Source organism: Pleurodeles waltl, chromosome 5 (genome assembly GCF_031143425.1).
Source record: "Pleurodeles waltl isolate 20211129_DDA chromosome 5, aPleWal1.hap1.20221129, whole genome shotgun sequence".
NCBI classification, from domain to species: domain Eukaryota; kingdom Metazoa; phylum Chordata; class Amphibia; order Caudata; family Salamandridae; genus Pleurodeles; species Pleurodeles waltl.
Genome location: NC_090444.1, coordinates 364221568 through 364243222, shown reverse-complemented (window position 1 = coordinate 364243222; position 21655 = coordinate 364221568). Strand labels below are relative to the sequence as shown.

General features: G+C 44.7%; 1 protein-coding gene across 1 annotated transcript in view; it reads left to right on the top strand.

The window, feature by feature from the left end:
• Positions 1-21655, top strand: part of SPTLC3 (serine palmitoyltransferase long chain base subunit 3) — a 437878-nt gene that overhangs the window by 203207 nt on the left and 213016 nt on the right. Inside the window, exon 6 of the mRNA XM_069234110.1 lies at positions 16518-16611. Within this exon, the coding sequence (XP_069090211.1) occupies positions 16518-16611 (94 nt within the window). The remainder of the gene's footprint in view (positions 1-16517; positions 16612-21655) is intronic.

Genomic DNA, 21655 nt, shown 5'->3' with positions numbered 1-21655 from the left:
TACTTGGTCAAGATAAAAAGCGTGACACAGTAAAGTACAGAGTACTTCAGAGACCCGGGCAAAATGAGGGTCATCACCCTGAGGGTCAAAAAATACAAGGCAGCCCCAGCTGACCCAGTTTATAGCAAAGGGCAGTTCCCACCTGATGTTTAGTGGTACACAGCACTCAAAAGAGCTTCAGCTTAACCACTAGGGATGCAAGGAGAGCAAGAATATGTATGTGACTGGGTAGAGAATGACAGTGAAGACTGAGTTGAGGATTGCCAATTCAGTTTAATCCTTTAGATACAATCACTATCATTTGAAGGAGGTGGAGGAGTTGGTGAAGAACCTCAATGAAGCTTACTACAAAGGGGGGGCAAGAATTATTTGCTGGAGGGAAAGTAATCTCAGATGTCAGTATTTGGGGTGCCCTGGAATCTGTTGAAACTACCTCCAGGGAGATCAATATGAGCATCCTATTTAGACTCCATGCCAGGCTAAGACATTCAGGCTTTAGACTAGAGGTCTAACAGCACCTAATTAGCTTCCTGTTTGAGTATCTGTTTGGCCCTCATGTCGACAGCATGGCTGAGAAAATCAAGAAAGATACAGAGACTGCTATGGTCTTAGGCACTCTGCAGACACAAACACCCTAGTCTGCCTTCCAGAAATAACAGGTGAGGAGGCCCCACAGAATCTGCTCCTCAAAGAAAGGGCAGCAACTGTAGCTTTCAGGACGCTCAGGTAGTCAAGTCCTTCGGTAGAAGTGGGTACTGTGGCAATGACTAAGACAAGGGCGGTGGTGGCTCCATCAAGGGCACCTCTTCCTCCAAGCTGTGGCTCGCACTTTATTCCTCCCAATCACACTGCACCTGTGGGAAACATTAAAGTAATTCCTTAAGCAATGGAAGTAAATTCACCTCAATCAAATGTGTGATCTCAGTGGTACAGCAGGGGTCCTGCACGGAGTTCCACACCACCAAACAGACCACCTTGTTGCCATGTGATGAGTCAAGACTGTCTGTGACTGTAACAGGAAAAAAATACACACATTCTTCTCCAAAAGTGCATCAGGATAGTGCTTCTTACCAGGTGGGCCAAGGAGTCTACTTCTTGTACCTCCTCATTGAAAAAATAATGTACTTCCTGTGCTAAATTTCAGGTCTTTAAATTGCTACATCATGCTGGAGCTCTTCCACACTACTACCCTCTAGGATGACATTCCCGTTATCTGAACAAGAGACCAGATGGTGAGCCTCGACCTACCGGATGCATACTTCCATATCTGATACTTCACCGCTACCTGTTCTTTGTGCTAAGTGGGACACCACTACCAAGTCAAAGCTCTACTCTTCCGGCTCACTGCAACCCCAAGGTATTTACCAAATGTGTAGCAGTGGTAGTTGAACGCCATTCACTTCTTTCTCACTTAAATGATTGACTTGTATAAATTGACAGCTGAGAGCAATTCCTAGCATACACTAAGACAGCAGTATCTCTGTTACACAGGCTAAGATTCACAGACAACGCCAAAAGTTGCATCTTGTTCCATAAACAGAACAAGCCCTTACTAGGGGTTGTGTTAAATTTGAAGAAAGCTTACCCAACCCCAGAGAGGTTAATGGCATTCCACAGGCTGCTTCCTCTTTTTCAGACACTCCGTCCTTTTTAGTTAGGAATAATTAAATAGTTAGGAAGGATGACTTAATGTATAGCAGTAGTGCAGCACACACAACTGCACCCGCTCTCACTGCAAGAGTGCCTGGCTTGGCTGTGGCTGCAAGTGGATGGATCAGTTAGAAGCTCTAGTGTTGGTACATCCCTGGACTGAAAACATTCCCTTATGGTGGAACAAATTAAGTTTGTTGCTGGACAGACTTTTCTGAACCCTCATCCATGAGTGACTATTATCAGGAACGCCTCACTAATGGAGTAAGAAGCAAATCTCAGCCACATGACTGTTCTGGGTACCTGGACACAGGAACAACAAGGTTGTCAAATCAATTATCTGGATCTCCTGGCAACCATGTTGGCACTCAGAGCATTTTACAGTCCCTTCAAGGGCAACACAGTCCTCATAAACAAAGACAACATAACAGACATGTATTACCCAGGTATCAGGGAAGGGGCTTGAAGAGAATATGTACCGGGGCATACCGAAAAGTCCAGGAAGTCTAATCTTTACTGTGCTTGTAAATCAGGGTATATGGTGCATCATGAGGATTTTATTTATCTGCTGGCATGAGATTCAAATCAAAGCAACAGTAAGTCCAATGGAAAAACAGCCAATCAGCCGACACGTGGTTTGTCTAAAAGACTTCCTCAAGGCATAAGTAAACAGGCTTGACCAAATTGCACAGATTATGGCGAGTGTCCTAAGTCCTGGAAATACCCTGAGTCCAATATACGATGTGTGTAAGTGCAGCGTATGATATGCTAAAAAACAACATAAAGCTACGACCTTGATAAGTCGTATGATATGCTCAAAAACAATATAAAGCTACGACCTTGATAAGTCGTGTTAGTCTGGTCCCTTTCAATGTTTGAAAACGCGAGGAAGGGACTTGCTTGTCCCAGCTGCCACAACCACCCCATAAGATTTTGCATTCGGATTCAGATTCTAATCATTGCAAAACACTGGCTTGGGCTGGCTAGCACCAATGCTACGAATAGGAGCTCAATCTCCAAGTACTTTCAGGCCTACTTTAACAAGTGGAGCACTCCCACACTTGTTTAGCAAGTTTTTGCTTTTGCATCTGATAGGCTGTGAGAAAAATGAGGCAAGTATCAATGACCCTCGTTATGGTGGCAAGACAGTTGTTTTTAGTGCTACCGGAAATTTCTGTATATCCTCTCAGAAAGCTTCCTCTGAGACCAAATTTACTGACTTCATCAGGATCAGCTCAAACACCTTGACCATAGGACAGCCTCTTGAGTACTTCGAGTTTAAGCACTTTAAACTTCCAAAGGAGTGTATGCAAATCCTATCTGAGGCACATGAACTTTCCATGCATGCTTGCTATCGAGCAAATGGAAAAGATTTGTCCATTATTGTTTGTGTAAACAGCCCCCTCTCAATGCAAGCACCTGTGAAAGACATCATCTGCTTTTTTTTTTTTTTTTTTACATATGTAGACAGCGGTATTGGCATTCTCCTTCATTTGCTTTTATATAGCTGCCATAGTGGCCTGCATGCAGAACACAGAACATTTGTCTCTGTTTAAGATAGCTGTAGTTAGGGTGTTCATAGAGGGCTTTAAGAGTGGTTCCTCCAGTGCCATCTAGGAGCAGTCCCATAATTGTAACAACCCTATCTGATAGAGACTTCTAGCTACAGATTCCCTACCTTTGCATTCTCCCCTAGGTGGCATCGATCAGCTCCGTGTCCATCATCTGCACCAAATATGATGTTGTGGGTCCTATGTAGGAGCCACCCAGGTGCGCTGACATCAGTTCTTTTCTGTCCGCAGCAGCTAAGTGCTGATCTGAAGAGAGCTACCTGTTAGTCCATTTTTGACTAGCTTTTTTTTCACTTTTTGTTGAGTGTTTTTTAAGTTTTACTCCTGGTGCGTCAAAGGATGTCTTGTAGGAAGACAGGATTACAGCCCTGTGGGTCCTTTCATCGGACAGTGTCCATGACTGATCTGCCTCTTGTGTGTTTTTGATTCCTGGAGCACGATCCCGACCCAAAGTCGTGCTCCTTGTGGCAGCCCATGCATCTGAAGGCTTTGAAGGAGAGGTCTTTGAAGCTGATGGCGGCCAGGTGTCCGACTCTGTGCAAGTCGAGAACCCAGTCAAGAGGAATGTCCCGGGATCTGTAGCAGAGGCTGAAGTCATTGCTGTCCCACTCTGAGTCCTAGGGATGATCAGCTAAGTCAAGGTTCCCAAAAACAAATCCAAGAAGTCGAAGCGCTCTTCAACTTCTCCTCCTCTGTCGGCCCACTAGATGAGGGAGTGTTAACGCTCTAGCCCTTGTTCTGCGGAACCTGCACCTGAGCCAACTCCGCACCTCCCAGAGTTTCCTGGAGTCGGAGCAACCTCTGCCCAACTTCAAGAGTTCTGTGAGGCCATGTGCTTCGTTTTTGGTCAGCCTGACCCGCTGAAGTACCTCTAGGCCAGCAGAGTAGGTTAGGGCCCCTTTGGCTTCCCCACCGGTGGATTTGGCGAAAGCGCAGAGGGGTCCCAGGGATCCAGTCCTGGATCTGGACCAACAGCGGCCGTGCCACTCCAACCCCCATTGTATTCACCGGCATCAACATGAAAACGGATGGGCGTTGTACGACGCCAACTCCGGCGCACCGGTAGGAGCTTCACCTCATTGTCCTTTTTCTATGGGCTAGTCTTTTGTGATGAATAGGAGGGGTCCCTTGCCCCCTTTAGAATACCAGCTCCATAAAAAAATGGACTTGCGTAAAGACTTGGGTGAGGCCAACGTACTGGATAGTTCTCCAGATACTGGCGTAATTTATCCCCCTACTAAGGCTCCGGAGGAAGGAGATCCTTATGCTATGGTGGTGAGGAGAACGGCTGAGGTCCTGGACCTTCAGCTGCCCTCCTTTGCCATCAAGACTAATTTATGACACCTCCCAAGGTGTTGCAACCGGGAGCTTCCACCTCAGAACCCCTGCTCCCATTCAGTGATGCCTTCACTGAGGTCCTACCGGGTACCTGGTCCAACAGTGGCCCTGAGGCACCACGCCTGGCTGAGGGCATGTGGCTTGTCCAAGCTACTTTGATGGGCATGCCCTCTGATGGCACCTGTGTCTTTGGAAACAAGGCAGACTCAACACTCGAGCGCTTCAAGGATTCTCAGGCTGCGGCCAGGTCCTTGGGCTTCACTACGGCCCCTCATTCCCCAGTTTGCCTTTCACCTGCCTAAAGAAGGGGGCTCCAACTCCTCCCAGTCAGCCATCGTGCTGCGCATGCTGCCCAGCCTCTGCGTGGCTGATGGTGTGGGACCCACCAACCTAGTCGTTTGGTGGTCAGTTATCTGGGCAGTCTGGCAACCCCCTGCAGCAGCTTCTAAACCTTTCTAGTCTGACCCACCCCCACCATGGGCCAGTTGGCATCAGGATTCGCTATCACCTGCTCCGCTGGCAATTCATTATGTCAGACAGGTGGGTTTTGCAGATAGTCCAAAGAGACTACCCATCCATCCATGCCACCATTCAACGATTGGATGACGGAGGATCATTTGTCCTTTCTTAGAGGCTCTCTGTAGACCACCCTTCCTGCCCCTCTCTCTGAAGTTCTTTTGTTCATCCATTTCGTTGCTCAACAGGGCTCTGCTGTGGGCACTCTTAAGGGATATTTGTTTGCTGTTTCTGATTTTTCTGAGGTTGTCTGATCACCTTCTTAATTTCCTATTGCACATAGGTTCCTCAAATGTCTTACACATCTTTTTCCTTCATCCCCATTCATCATGCCCCAATGGCATCTGAATTTGGTTTTGACCGTTCTGATGTGCACTCCTTTCGAGCCTCTTCACAGTTGTCCACTCAGGCTTCTCACGTTGAAAACTGCCTTTCTTTTGACGGTCACATCTGACCGCAGGTTGAGTGAGCTGCAGGCATTGTCAACTAAGCCGCCCTACCTTTCTATCTAGCCTGACAAAGTGGTGCTTCGCCCTAGGGCCTCTTTTCTGCCAAAAGTGATCAGACCCTTTCATGTAGGCCAATCCATCACCTTGCCTACTTTTTACTCTCCCCCACCTCCCTATCCTTGTAAGGAAAAGGAGAGACTCCACCATCTGGACCCAGAAAGAGCGTTAATGTTCTTCTTTGATCATACAAAAGAATTCCGGGTGGATCACCAACTCTTTGAAGGGTATGTGAGTGCAAAGAAAGGTCAGGGAGTGCAGAAGCAGACCATCTCTAATGGGTTGTACTCTGCATTAAGATCTGCTATGCACTGGCCAATAAGTAACCCCCTGAAGGTTTGCCCACTTATTCTACCTGAGCTAAAGCTGCAACCACTGCGTTAGCATGTTGAGTTCCATTCCTTGACGTCTGTCAGGCCTCTCTGCACACGTTTACCAACAAACACTGCTGCCTAGGTATTTAGGTCCATAGGGACGGGCACTTTACCCATCTGGTCCTGCAGGGCTTTCTAGTCTGAACTTGGTTTGCAGACCCGTCTCTAGGGACCGTATTGCTTGGGTAACTATCCAACGGTAAGGAATCTGCTGCTAGAAGTCTTTATCAGATGGAGAAGTTACTTACCTTTGGTAACTCCTTATCTCTTAGAGAGAGACTATATCTAGCTGCAGATTCCTTACAAACCACTCCTCCTCCTTCCCCCATCCTCCCCACTCTGCAGACTGATTTCTAGGGGCAGAGACTCCCCTTTCAGGGCCTTAGTTTGACACACCAGTAGTCATTGTTCTTCATGGCTCTGTGCTTCTGGCATTGAAAGTCATGAAAAGAAACTGATGTCAGCTTGCCTATATTGGACGACAATGTCATATCAAGAGTGGTGAAGCTAGTGACCGATGTGGAGCCGATCAACGCCACCTAGCGGTGCTACTCACAAAAATCTCCCAGACCCAGTCTGACGCATGAGGAGAAATCAATGGTAGGGAATTTGCAGCTAGATAGTGACTCTACCAGATAAGGAGCTACCCAAGGTAAGTAACTTTTCTGATGAGTCCTCCTTTCAAGCTACATTCCTGCAATATTAATTTTTTGTCTTCAAAGGTAGCCTTCCTTGAAGCTGTCACTTCTCTCAGAAAAATCAGTGAGTTGCAAGCACTAATTTTGGGAGAAGCTTTTATTCAGATACATACAAATAGTGATTTTGAGTACCAACCCAAATTTCTTCCAAAAGTTGTTTCTCCTTTCCGTGCAAAACAGACAGCTGAGTTGCCCATTTTCTTCTCACACCCAGATAATGAGGTAGAAAGGGCATTCTTATTTCACAAGAGCAGTGATATACTTCAATGACAGAATTAAATCCTTCAGTAAGACAAGTCAATTGTTTGTTGTTTTTGCCATTCCTCACATCAGCAACTCTGTTTCTAATGGCAGTATTGCTAGATGTATTGTTTAAGGTAGAATAATGCACTGTGCTAAGACTAACAATACACTGTAGGTGGTGCCTTGTGTGCATTCTACTTGAAAGAAGGAAGCTGCCATGGCCTTCTTGGAGAACATTCCCATGGCAGACCTGCAGGGTTGTTGTCTGGATGTCCAAACCCGTCTAGGGGCTTCGTTGCAAACATCTGCATCATCCACTCACTAACCACTGCTTAAGGAAGGTATTGCTTCATAGTCTAAAAAGCATGTGTAACTACAGCAACATGTTACGAGCAGAATATATTACCCTGTAGATATCTATTTATAGCTTGTAGTGCTGTTGCTTTTACATGTGCCCTCCATCTGCCCCTGAAGGGAGCAGTGAATCAAGAAAACTACTTTCGCTACGTAATCCACAGCACATACATTCTTTATTTCATTACACCCAGGAGAACCAAAAAAGGAGTCATAGGGGATTTTGACAGTCCAGCACACGTTCCTCCCCAATTTCCTAGATAAGCACGCAAACAGATGTGCTTTTCTTCTAAATGGTTAATAGCATTCAGGTCCTGCCTGCTTTGATTACGTGTCTACAGATTTCTTTGTTGTTTTATGTTTATATTTTTCCGCAGGTCAGACAGACTAATCTTCAATGTGAGACCCTTTTGCTGATTTACCTACTTTCACAATACTTTTTTTTTACCTAATAAAGGAATCACAAACAATATACATGAGTAATACCTCTCACTGGGCAGGTAGATCAGGGCACCTTTACCTGGTCCTGATGAAATGCCATTGACGTATCATAAGCAGATTTGGGTAAGAAATATGTTGACTTTTTTAGGAACCTGGGGTCAAATGATATCCTTCTAGGTTCTGTTTATTTTTAAACTTGGCATGATTGTTCTGTTTACTTTTAATTCGTTTTCAGCACTAATAAAGAACAATCTATTGATAACCAGTAGCCAATTTTAATCCTACTTACTTTCATTCTGTCACCTGGTACCATATCCCCCTCCCAACCTAGGTGGAGGGCATTACTTGACTGGTTTTCCGCTGGCAGTACTGAGTAAGCAAAAGATATTCAGCCAACAGCCCCTCTCTGGAATCCACATGGGCATTGAGTAGCATAATCATATGATGAAGCATGCCACTTCTGTGGGTGAGGGCTTATGCATCCTGTAAAGGATGCTTTCTCTGCCTGATCTCTTATCCTATCTACAAACAAAATACCAATGAAGTATTAACCATTTAATTTACCAGAATAGCACTTCTGTTTGTGTGATAATTTCTTACAGTTCAGTGAAATTACTCAGTCTGCTGAGACAAAACAGCCTGAGATGGAGTCTTTGTTCTGTGATAGCCACAAAAAACCTTGTATCCGGAAAGACTTAAAAAAAAAAAAAAATCTTTTTATTAGCAAACTCAAACAATTGTTGCACAATTTTGACGATTGACCACAATTAATGCAGTAATTCTCAGTTTTACCAGAGAAGGGTGTCACCTTTTGTTCAGGCAGATACAAACCATACATTCTCGGTGGAGCAATACATGCAAGCGAGGATTGAAGGTACATCGTGTTCGCAGTCAAGTTACAAACCTTCCCATTTAATCATCCTCCTCTCTATGTAAACTCCAACTGCCCCAAATCTTCTCCCATTTCTTAGAGCATCCCGGACTCTGGTACACTACCTTCTTAGCCTCCCTGCACCAATCCAGGTCAGGTGGAAGTCATGTCCTTTCATAAAGTGGTGCAGAAGGCTGCGGAGGTATAGGATCTACAGTTTCCAAAACAAATGTCCTCAATTAGATCGTATTGCCATGAGAGTTGAGTGATGCTCTTTTGGATTCAGTCATGGCAGCGTGAAAAAATATATCTTTGTTCCAGGCACACTATTATTCCCCAGCCCCAGTTGACCTGCCCTTTCCACCTATCCATCAGCTCAAAGTTTGGTGACACAGGCTACCTGTTCATCAGATCAATTAGGGGGAATGTTCCTAACCACATGTTCTGACGGGGTGAATTGAAGCGTCTGGAACCCTAGGGTAAGAGGGCTGGTCCACACTGAGCATGGTCCTGAAATCCATCAGTGCCAACTACCTTCTTGCACATAACATCTATTCTTTGTGGGATATGGTGCTGATGATGTTCCAGAGGCAACGAGGTCACATTTTCAAAAGTCGTACATAATGGCCAGAAAACCTTCAGCCCTCAAGTGTGGTTTGGACACACTGGACTCAGTGGCTGGGCTATGGGAACTTCCATCTTTTTCCAGAGTCATGTCTGGCTCAGAGCATATAACTTTAACAGGATATCCAGCCAGGCTGATTGATCTAACTTTTGATGGGGCAGGGTTATTTGGTAAAAAAAAGTCAACTCCACGATGGAGCTCTTCAAGACCAGCAAGGCTACAGCCTACTTTCTAAGACTGCAGCTGCCGGCCCCTTTGAGAGATTTTCACCTGTTTCTGTTTTTGTAGCTTTTCGAAGGGCTTCACTTTTTGCTAACGACCACAATATCAGCCTCAACAACGGCAGCAGCTGCCCAATCTGCTGGTTAGGCTATATTGTGGTAGAATAAGAGGAAAGGGTCATGGAACCATCCAACATCCCTCTTCATCCTTTTCCTCCTCCCCTGCACTGCCTAGAAAGCAGACCTAACTTGATTCCCCATTCCCACTAGGTGCCTGAGGGAGGGTAGGTGTCCTGTTTTCTACCTGCCTAGAAGGCCATTATTTTGGATCATTGGGTCTTTCAAATCATGGAACAAGGTTACACACTTCCCTTTCTTCAGGCACCAGCCCTTGTTCCCCCTCCACCCTCTGCCTCCCCTCTTGACCACCTGGTCATAATTGAGCAATAGGAGACACCATTCCTGCAGACAGGAGTTGTGGAGCTAGTGCCAGGACAAGGGGTTGGGTTGTTACATACTTTATTTCCTGATACCCAAGAATAAGGGCAGTCTGCTCCTGATCCTAACCTTCAGGGGTCTGAACTACTTCTTCAAGAAGAAAAAGTTCAGGATACTGACTCTAGCTCAGTAGTTGCTGGCGTTGGAGCTTCGAGACTGGATGCATGTTTACCCATCGCTAGCTTGTAGTCACACCGGAAGTACTTGCAATTGATGGTGGGTTCTACACACTACCAATTGGTACTTCCCTTTGGCTCAACATGGGCACCTCGAGTCTTCATGAAGGTGATGATGGTGGTCGCATCCCATCTCAGTAGGTCAGGCAAAACCATTTTCCTGTTTCTGGATGACTGGCTTCAAAGCCATTTCACCAGAGGTGGAATTGTGCCATCAGTAGTCAACAGCCTCCCTGCTGTTTGACCTGGGCTTTCCAATCAACAAGCCCAAATCTCATCTGTAGTCCTCCCAACTACTCCAGTTCTTAAAGTTGGTACTGACACCATCTTTCTCCACCTCTGAGGATCACCGGCATCCAAAACATGGTCCCATCCTTCTAACGAAGCGTGGGAGTCCCAGTTCTAAGAGGCCTAAGATTCCAAGGTCTGCTTCCTTTCTGCATTTTCATAGTCATTGCTAGACCTGACAGCCTTTGGGTGGTCACCCCTAACTTTTTGCCTGCCTCCCTCCACTTTTTAGATACTGTTTTTGCTGGTTTTAAGACTCTGCACACTTTTTCACTGCTAACCAGTGCTAAAGTGCATATGCTCTCTCCCTTTAAACATGGTAACACTGGATCATACCCAATTGGACTATTTAATTTACTTATACGTTCCTAGTAGAGTGCACTCTGTGCCCAGGGCCTGTAGATTAAATGCTACCAGTGGGCCTGCAGCACTGATTGTGCCACCCACATAAGTAGCCCCTTAACCTTGTCTCAGGCCTGCCATTGCAAGGCCTGTGTGTGCAGTCTCACTGCCAATTCGACTTGGCAATTAAGAGTACTTGCCAAGCCTAAAACTCCCCTTTTTATACATATAAGACCACCCATAAGGTATGCCCTAGGTAACCTATAGGGCAGGGTGCTGTGTAGGCAAAAGGCAGGACAAGTACCTATGTAGTTTACATGTCCTGGTAGTGTAAAACTTCTAAATTTGTTTTTACACTGCTGTGAGGCCTGCTCCCTTCATAGGCTAACATTGGGGCTGCCCTCATACATTGTTTGAGTGGTAGCTGCTGATCTGAAAGGAGTAAGAAGGTCATATTTAGTATGGCTAGCATCGTGATATAAAATCATGCTGACTGGTGAAGTTGGATTTAATATTACTATTTTTGAAACGCCACTTTTAGAAAATGAGCATTTCTCTGCACTTAAATCTTTCTGTGCCTTACAATCCACGTCTGGCTGGGTTTAATTGACAGCTCCCTTGTGCATTCACTCAGACACACCCCAAACACAGGATACTCAGCCTCACTTGCATACATCTGCATTTTGAATGGGTCTTCCTGGGCTGGGAGGGTGGAGGACCTGACACTTGCATGTCAAAGGACAGTAGCCTGCCCACACACAAAGGACTGCCACACCCCCTAGTGGGACCCTGGCAGACAAGATTGAACTGAAAGGGGAACTTGTGCACTTCTAAGCCACTCTTAAGTCTCCCCCACTTCAATGGCACATTTGGATATTTAAACAGGGCCTCTGCCTCTACCAACTCAGACACTTCCTGGAGAAGAAACTGGAACCAGAACGTGCATCCTGCCAAGAAGAACTGCCTGGCTGCCCAAAGGACTCGCCTGTCTGCTTTCTGTGAAGGACAGCTGCCTTGCTGCTCTCTGGCTGAGGTGAAGAAGTGCTCTCCAAGGGCTTGGATAGAGCTTGCCTCCTGTTCCCTGAAGTCTCGGGACCAAAAATACTTCATCTCTACAAGAAAGACCCCTTGTGCGGGGAAATTCGACGCACAGCATGCCAGAAATGACACACAGCCTGCTCCGCTGTGAAAATGTCACTGAATGCCGAACCGGAACGAAGCAGCACGACTTCGCAACGAGAAGATCGACGCAGCACCAGCGTAGCTACCGGAAATTCGATGCATGGCCCACTGGATCGACGCACAGCCGAGCCGGAACGACGCAGCCCGACTTTCAGAGAGGAATCGACGCAGTGCCTGCTGTGCGGTAAAAAATTCTATGCAACACCCACAAGATTGATGCAGCTCCCGCGACTCCGTCCTGCCAGCGCAGGAAATCCACACATCGTCCCCGGGCCCTCTGAAAACCTCACAACCTGAAGAGGATCCACGACCGAGCGCCAGAAATCGACGCACAGCCGGCCCAGCGTGAAAACGAAACAACGCATTGCCGTGTGCGTCCCGAGAAATCTACGCACACCCCTTTGTTTCCGCGCATCTCCTCTTCTGCGGTTCTTTGCGGATATTTTTCATGTGAACCAGGTACTTTGTGCTTGAAAGAGACATTGTTTGCTTTTAAAAGACTTAAAACACTTTATATTACTTTTAAGTGATATCTCAACATTTACTTATTGCATCTTTAATCGTTTTGACCTTCATTTATCCAGATAAATATTATATATTTTTCTAAACACTGAGTTGTATTTTTTTGAGGTGCTATATGGTGTTATTGTATGATTTGTTGAACAAATACTTTACACATTGCCTTCCAAGTTAAGCCTGACTGCTCAGTGCCAAGCTACCAGAGGGTGGGCACAGGATGATTTGGATTATGTGTGACTTACCCTGACTAGAGTGAGGGTCCTTGCTTGCACAGGGGGTAACCTGACTGCCAACCAAATACCCCATTTCTGACAGTCATGAACATACGTTGGCACATGAGCGCCCTGCAGTGGTGCCTCCACAGGCGGTCGCTGCTGAACAAGGGAGACCTACCAGACTCCATAGTGATCTCCTCCACCGATGCAGTGAAGTCACTTGATAGGGGGTGGGGGTCAAGGTGAACCTGACCTGCTGGATGGCCTTTACTTTCCCACCGCTTTGACTATAGAAGTCAGGTGCTTCCACCTTGGGTTAGAGAGCTGATCAGGATCTCCAGAAGATCAGATTCTTAACATCAAACTGTTGGTATAATGGCTGACTCTCAAGACTTTACTCTCCTCCATTCAAAGTGAGTCCATTCAGATGTTAATGGACAACACTACACCGATGTGGTACCTCAACCCTCAAACTTTCATGCTTTGGTCTTTGGCACACCTCAAAGGGATTTAGCTCGCTGCCAGCCACCTAGCAGGGCCTCGGAATGCCAGATCCAACAGCCTGAGCTGTTGTTATCTTGCTAATGATGTGTGTACTGGAGATAGTTCAAGACATCTTTGCCCAGCGGGGCACTCCTTAGGTGGCTGGGGCACGTTTCTTTTGAGGTGAAACTTTCAGCTGCACTGCTCATTTCCCCCCAGACCCTTGATTCCTCGTATTCTGAGGAAGATCAGCCAAGACTGGGCCTAAGTTATTCTGATCACCTTGGATTGGTCCAGGAGAGTGTGGTATGCAGCCCTTCTGCCTTCTCCACGTCTCCCACTGCATCTACCATTCTGGTCGGACCTTCTCTTTCAGTTAGGAACAGTTATCCACCTCAAATTTGGAGGCCTCCGCCTTCATGTTTGGGACTTGAGCAAGGACATCTGAGTTTCTTTCTGCTGCCACTGTCTTGTTGGCACATCTCCCCGCCACCAAGTCAGCTTACTCTAGTAGATGGAGCAGTTTGTTGCATGGTGTTTGGACAATAATGTGGTCCCCTTGCAGGCCCACTTGTCACAGGTCCTGTTGTTTGCATGCTTCCTTGCTCAGAGGGGTTGTGTGACGGACCCTATCAGGGGTATTTGGTTGTGCATTTCTGTCTGCTGGACCTGCCGTCCCCATTGTTGTGTTTTTTAAAAGGGTTGACAAATATATACCGCATTTATTGTGTCCCAGTGGGACCTTAATTTGGTTTTGACTTTTCTTATGGGGAGTCCGTTTGGTCCCCTACATAGTTGTCCTTTGAGACTATATTTTTTGGTGGCTTATACTTCAGCCGGATGGGTGAGCGAGTTACCAGTTCTTCGCTCTCGCCCCCTTTCACATCTTTTTACAATGACAAGTTGGTATTGCAAACCAGGGCTGCTGTACTTCCAAAAGTGGTGACCTCCCATTCCACCTGGGTTTGTCCTTTAGCCTCCCAAACTTTTTCACTCCACCTCGTCCCTCTTAGGAGTAGGAGCAGTTCTCAACAGTTGCATCGTTTGGATCATAGGTGGGCGGTTAACTACTATCTGGACTGCACCAAGGGCATACTAAAGTATACAAAAAAGTGGTGGATGTAATGCTTGAATTATTCTCAGCCACTGGTAACTACTTGGGCTGCATCCCAATCCATTATTATTTTGCACACCATGCCACCTCAGTTTGGACCCAGCGATATGCAAATCAGGCTTGAACCTGCTGCAATGGAAACAGTCCTTCATGTGCCATGGTGGTGGCATGGTGTGCAAAATAACAAAGAATTGGCTGTGTCCCGAGTAATCATTGGCTGAGATTAATTCAAGCATTCCATCCATCAATTTTTGTAAACTTTAGCATGTCACTCTAAGTGAGACAAGTATGCCCAGACATGGGTTCCATGCACGATGTGTCACAGGATCCAAGCTGTATCCGGCTGATGAGACCATAACTAGGGCTAAACTCGCCCTTGGTTGATTGGGTTCAGGGAAGGCCTGGCAGTTCGGGCTGGACCGTTCCCATGAGGAGCAAGGTCAAGACTAATTTCTGTGTGGCTGGGCCAAACTGAAGTGGCATGCTGAGCAAACGAACGACGAGTTGGAATGCTATCCAGAGCGATTGCAAGTGGTTTGACAAATGGCAAGCATTCCTCCCATTACCTTTTGTGTGTTTCATGTACCGCCGTAAGTGGCATGGGTATCCCCAGATGTGGGTCACCTAGGAGCCCAGAACTAGGTAAAATCCGTTCCGGGTTGCTTGTGTTCTTGTTCAGGGAGGTCCTGGCCTGGCAGTTTAAGCTGGACCTCGGCGCAGGGTCAAGACTGATTTGCATATGGCTGGGTTCAAACTGAGGTGTAATGGTGAGCAACAGAACGATGGGTTGTGATAGGAGCCCAAGTGATTGCCAGTGGTTAGGCAAATTGCAGACATTCCTCCCTTCACTTTTTGTACTTCCTATACCACTGGATGACCAGCTCTTTGAGTACTGTGGTGGCAAAAAAGGTAAAGCTGTGCAGAAAAGAACCCTTTAAAATGGATCATCCTCTCCTTTAACATCTGCCAAAAAAGACCCTCCAGTAGGGATCAGAGCGCATTCCGCTAAGGCCAGTTCCACTATGTCTGATCTTGACAGAGGCGTCTTATCACAGAGATGTGCAAGGCGATGTGGGCATCCCTACACACCAAGGCAAGAACTACTGCCTGGATTCTGAAACGTGTAGGGACAGTCACTTTACCATATCTGTTTTGCAGGATTTGCTTGACTAGCAATTCATCAACCTTCTTCAGGGGAAGGGTATTGCTCTGTTATTCCCTCTGCAGGTGAGAAATCTGCAGGTAGAAATATCCATTAGATGAAATAGTTACTTACTTGCTGTAACTATCATTTTGGTGGAAACTTATCTACCTGTAGATTCTTCTGTCTGCCTCTCTGTTTTATGGATGTGTAATAAGGAAAGTTGAATAAGATCTTAATTTATATTTTGGTTCTTGACTACGAGTGTGTGTCTATCCGCTTGCCTTGAGGGCTGGGGGGGGAGGGAAAGAATGGAAACTGACATTGTTTTACTGGGGGTGGGCGGCGAGTTTGCTGTGTGGCTTTGGGGATGTCCCCTTACATCACTTCCAGCATCATCCGAAGTCAGCAGCACCTACTGGTGATGTTGAGAGCATTGAAGTTACAATATCTAGTCTGATGCCTCGGGTTGTCCTACAGGTGTGGGCTCTACAAGGAGATAGGGTATATTTCAGAAACATCGTTAGTGAAGGTAAATAACGTTTTCATTTGTGCACCACCGTCTCCCATTTCATTTACTGCTGCTGCCAGGTGGTTAAAGTACCTCTGTTTTGGAGTAATCACATTAACAGTGTCACGGAAAGTAGAACCCCCTCATACAGCTAGATAGATATGACAAAGTACATTGTCCTTTTAGTCTGGCAGGTGACAATTGATGTGCACTTGGCTATCTTGGTTATTTATTTATTCATAATGCTGGGAGAACATGAAGAGGAAAAAACGTAAAAAAAACGTTAAAGTGTTTGTATTGTAAGGAAGAGGGAGGGGGAACATTATATTGTAGAACTTTGGGACTCATTGAATTGGTGGCATTTGGTACACAAGTATGTGTATGTATTTCGGAAGTTCCAGGATTTTCTGTACTTCCAGGGGGTTGTGGTCCTGGCTTTACAATAGCATGAAAGAGACAGAATGCACAGCAAACCATCTGTTATGGTTGAGCCACTCATGCATGAAACTTGGAAACTGATAGCTACTTACAGATGATCGTTGTTTCAGACACTACATGCTGTTTGAGCCAAAGCAAGTATTTGCCATAGACCTCCTTTCTTTTCTTTGTCCTGATTATTGTTCTTTTTTAATTTCTACAGGGATGTCTCATTTTAAGCGATGAGCTGAACCACACCTCACTTGTTCTTGGTGCCAGACTCTCTGGAGCTACTGTTCGAGTTTTCAAACATAATAGTGAGTATAAGTGTTTACATTTTATTTGGTGTAGAAGAAAGACCATGTTATGGTGACCTTTAGACAATTGAATGGCCTGCTGGTGCCCTAAAGTCCCATAAGCTTCCCAACCAAAGAGAATTTGATAAATGGGAACTGCATTGTTTGACAGAAGCATAAAGTGCTGCATTGACCGTGAGATGGATATAGAGAGAAGACTGCAGTTTTGAGTCACTTGTTTTTCAGCTGGATACCACTGTGCTTTCGTTCCTGCAGACAGTAGATTTATTTCTGCTTATCCTCAAATGACCGTTCTAATTTCACCACTAAACTTGCTTGCTCACTTGTTGTGTGTAGATTACTAGTATTAAACCCATTGTTTTGTTTACAACACTGCATTTGAGTGCTTGCCCATTTGGTTTGGTGTTGGTACCGTGCTTCTTAGTTTGCATTCCTTAGAAAGAAAAAGCTGACACTCCCTGAATTTAGCATCCTCTCTGCCATGTTTTCTTGTATTACCATAACTTGAGTTTCGTGCTTTGATGTAACAAAGGTATAAAGAAAAACAACCCACCTCCAAAAAAGAGTACTAAATTAACTAAGCCACAGTATTAATTTTCACAGTAGAAAATATATTATTTCTTTATTACGATGCATAGCATTCATGAACAGTAGTTGAAAACCAATACATTTTCTTACTTAATCATAATTACTGCCAAACCCCTTACACCAACATCCCACACACTTACAACACACTATCATGCTGCATCCATACCGGTTATGCAAGTGCAAACATTAATTTAAAAAGCTGTCGTGTTGTTGTTGTAGCACCACAGAGGTACATACAAGATTCTTTGTTTTAAATTGTTTAGATACATACACTGTTTATAGAAACAACCAAATACCATAGATGCATATTAAGATAAATAAAGCCGAAGCTCCTGCTTCTATAACTCATTCACAAGGTTTAACTTCATAATGAGACAAAACAAAAATACATTCAATTCATTTCAGATATACACTCTTGCGGTGCCAGAGCAGCTGGTGCACAAAATTCTAAACAATGTTTCTTGTATGTACCCCCATGGTGCTACACAACAACACATGGCATTTTAAATTAATGTTTGAACTTGCATGATTGTTATGGATGCAGTATAATAGTGTTAGATAAGTGTGGGGGATGTTGGTGTAAGATGTTTGGCAGCGATCATTAAGTGTAAAAATGTATTGGTTTTCAAATATTGCTAATGAATGAAATGCTTCGTAATTAAGAAATAATATATTTGCTATTGTTAAAGTTAATACTGTGGCCTAGTTACTGTATGACTCTTGATTGAGCATTTTTGGAGGTGGATTGATTCTCTTTGTGCCTTTGTTCCACTTTCCCCGTCCCACTCCTTATTTCTTAGTTTGGGGGACCCCATAGTCGTTATTTCCAAATGTCAGATGTTGCCTCATCTTTAGCAAAATAGTTTGTCTACACAGGCATCAAAATCAAGACTATTAATCACAGAAATAGGTTTTGGCAAATGTAATTTAGTATCCTATGTAGTCATTGAAATCTGATGGATTACAGTAAAAGTGGAAGCTAGAACTGCACATAACTCACAGTTGCCATAACATTTTGGGTGCTTTGGCACCTTGTCAGTGGCCTTATGAGATAGTTCTACTTCTTCCCTTGTACCTTCTCAAGACTACATTTCAATGCCTTTATCAATGGGTAATGAGTCGGGGTCGATACTTGTATCTTGCCCCATTCAAATCTCTTAAAGATGAAGGAGCTTGAGTTTTCTTCTTTTCTTTTTTTTATTTTTTTTTTAATGAAATCTCTTCACTTATAAATGGCTTTCATTAGGATCCTTCTCCAGCCAAAAGTCTTTGCTAGTCAGGTCTCCATACAGTGTAACAGATGCCATGATTTCCTGTTATTACCCATCATTCAAATTGGTCCTGGTCCTCCAGTGATGTAGAACAACCCATAATCAGGTTTACCGCTTGTTTGTTGAACTCTGTTTGGTGACTATGCAGAAAACATGTGGCAATGAAAGTAAAAAGGATAGTAGAAATGAGTTACCCAATGATGGAACAAAAAATGTCTTCCTCATTTTCGAGTTGGGGATGAGAATTTTGTATAGGGTACTTTGCAGACTAGGGATTTGTCATTTTACATTGTGAATTAGGTATGTCTTGTAAGGAGCATTGATGTTTATAAAAGACAACTGCATAGGAGGTTAAGGTGTGCTTTTAAAATGAGTTTTAGGGCCAGATCTACGATAATTTTTAGCAGTAGCAAATGGAGATTCGCCCCGTTTGGTACTGCTAAAACAGCCTCTGGCATGTACAAACCCTATTTTGCGAGTCACTGTCCTATTTTTTACTTCAAAAATAGGGTTTGTACAGTGAGTCGCTATTAGGAAGGGGCATGCCAGGGATGTGGAATTCCTATCGCCCGACGCCCGGGACATCTTGTTTGGGGTCAAGGGCAACATGTTTTTATGTTTACTTTGTCCTTGGGACAAGTAGGCCCAACCCCCTGCAGCACAAACCCTTTGGCTACCTGTTTACAGAGAGTGGAACTCTCTGCAGTTGAGGTAATGTGTTTCCAAAAGAAAATGCTGTTCGAACTTGTATTTATGGTTCATTATTTGAAATCCTTCATTATTAGGGTGAGTGCTATAAATAAATGCTTTAAGGTCACACTTCACTACTGACGTTGTTTCCAGTACAAAAAAAAACAAAACGTGTATACACATGTTTGAAAAGTTTAGGCTATGAGGCTAAGTATAATGCTCCCAGAATGCTCTCTGATTAGATGCAAATGAAGTGTCATTTAGTCAAATGTGTTGGTGCATGCTAGTATTTCCCAAAAATATTTCTAATGGAAAATCAGTGTAACCATTTTCAACACGATTATGGGAAGCATGAAAATAAACAAACACTGACAAAGCCAACTGATCTGACATATTTTTATAAGTCTTTTAGTTTCATCAATGCGTGTCTTGTTTTGACATGGCTTTTGTAACACTTTATTGTTGTGGGAGCTATCAGGCCCTCAAGACTGTAACAAACACTGGCCAAAAAAAAAACCAAAACGTTTTTGAAATCTAAAAGCACACGTTGCCACCAGTGGCATAACAAAGGCCCCGCAGCCGCCCTCTGGGGGCCCCTTCAGCACAGCACCTGCCTGAGTGAGTCTGGAGAGGGGGCTCCTCCATGTTCTTTGCAAAGGGGCACCCTCCAGTTTCGTTACATCACTGATTGCCACTGTAGTTCCTGACACTGAACAAAACTACTTTGTGTGCCAATATGCTCCTTGTGGAAGAGCAGAATGCGATCGCTCACAGTAAAGCCAGCCGAAAGAGAGAGAAATAGAAGTTTAATAAAAACAAAATGTTTTGTTAACACCAGACCTAATTAGGGACCAAGGCCCACATGTAGGTAGCTTTTTTCATGTCGCAAACAGCGACTTTCGCTGTTTGCGGCGTGCAAAAAGCACATTGCGATGCACAAACCCAGTTTTGCGATTCGGTAACCTTGTTACCGAATCGCAAAACGGGTTTGCGACTCGCAATTAGGAAGGGGTGTTCCCTTCCTAATTGCGACTCGCAGTGCAATGTAGGATTGTTTTGTGAACGCGGGCGCAAACCAATCGCAGTTTGCACCCATTTCAAATGGGTGCTAACACTTTCGCTAAAGGGAAGGGGTCCCCATGGGACCCCTTCCCCATTGTGAATTTCACTGTAAACATTTTTTCAGAGCAGGCAGTGGTCCTGCGGAACACTGCCTGCTCTGAAAAAATGAACCGAAAACGTTTAATTTTTCGTTTATGTAATGTATCTCGTTTTCCTTTAAGGAAAACGGACTGCATTACAAAAAAAAAAAAAACTGCTTTATTAAAAAGCAGTCAAAGACATGGTGGTCTGCTGTCTCCAGCAGGCCACCATCCCTGTGAGGGCCGCCATTCGCAAGGGGGTCGCAAATTGCGACCCACCTCATGATTATTCATGAGGTGGGCATTTGCGAAGCCCTTGCGAATCACAAATGGTGTCAGGGACACCATCCTACATTCGAATTTGCGACTCTCAAATTGCGAGTCTCTCTGATTCGCAATTTGCGGGTCGCACATCTGAACCTACTGACATGTGGCCCCAAATTCTTAAAGAAAGTCACAAAAGTGCACCCATGGTATATGTCGTACCCCTATTAAATATTTGTGAACTGTATTTTAGCATGGGTAAATATGATGTGTAGATTTGCTCATGTGAAAATCTATTGAGCATTTGCAAGTTCATTTTCCCTCCAGCCACTTTCTTCCCAACCCTGGAAGAAGTTCTAATTCTGCCATTGTCAGGAGTAAATGTCCAACCTTTCTTATTATGGGAAAATATTAGAGAGAAGCTGGTGAAAATCTTTAAAACATGCAGGTTAGTAGGTTTGCAGACTCAAAGGCATTCCAGCCCTGGAACTATTGCTTACTGCTTCCTCCAGCCCCAGTATGCAGATCTGCAGAAAGGTGGAAAAATAAGGAAATTGCTACAGTAGGGATTGAAACTGCAAGTATTCAAGCCCTACTAAGGTAGTAGCCCTGGCATAATCAGAGAGGCTATTATCAGAGCTCTTACATAATGAGATTGCTGCCATAATTTGTCGCCACACTACATGGCACCAAAGGGACAAGTAGATCTTTTTACAGGACAAGTAGATTTGAGAAGCAACCTGTCCCCTGGACAAGTAGATATTTTAATAAATTCCACACCCCTGCATGCCAAGGGCGTCCCTTCCTAATAGTGAGTCGCAGAGGGATGTATGATTGTTTTGCAACTGGAATGCGGTCGCAAAACAATTGCAGTTTACCGCGTACTTCAGGCATGTGGTAAGCCAGTCACAAACAGGAAGGGGTCCCAAGGGATCCCTTCTCCTTTGTGAATGGAAGACCACTTCCTACTCTTTAGCATTGTCGAATGGAATAGGTTTTGCCTATGTATTTATTAATAATTTCTTTTGTTAATTTTAGCTTGGTGAGCAGGTGTAAAACTGTTATGGTAAACTAATTTTTGAACTGTGG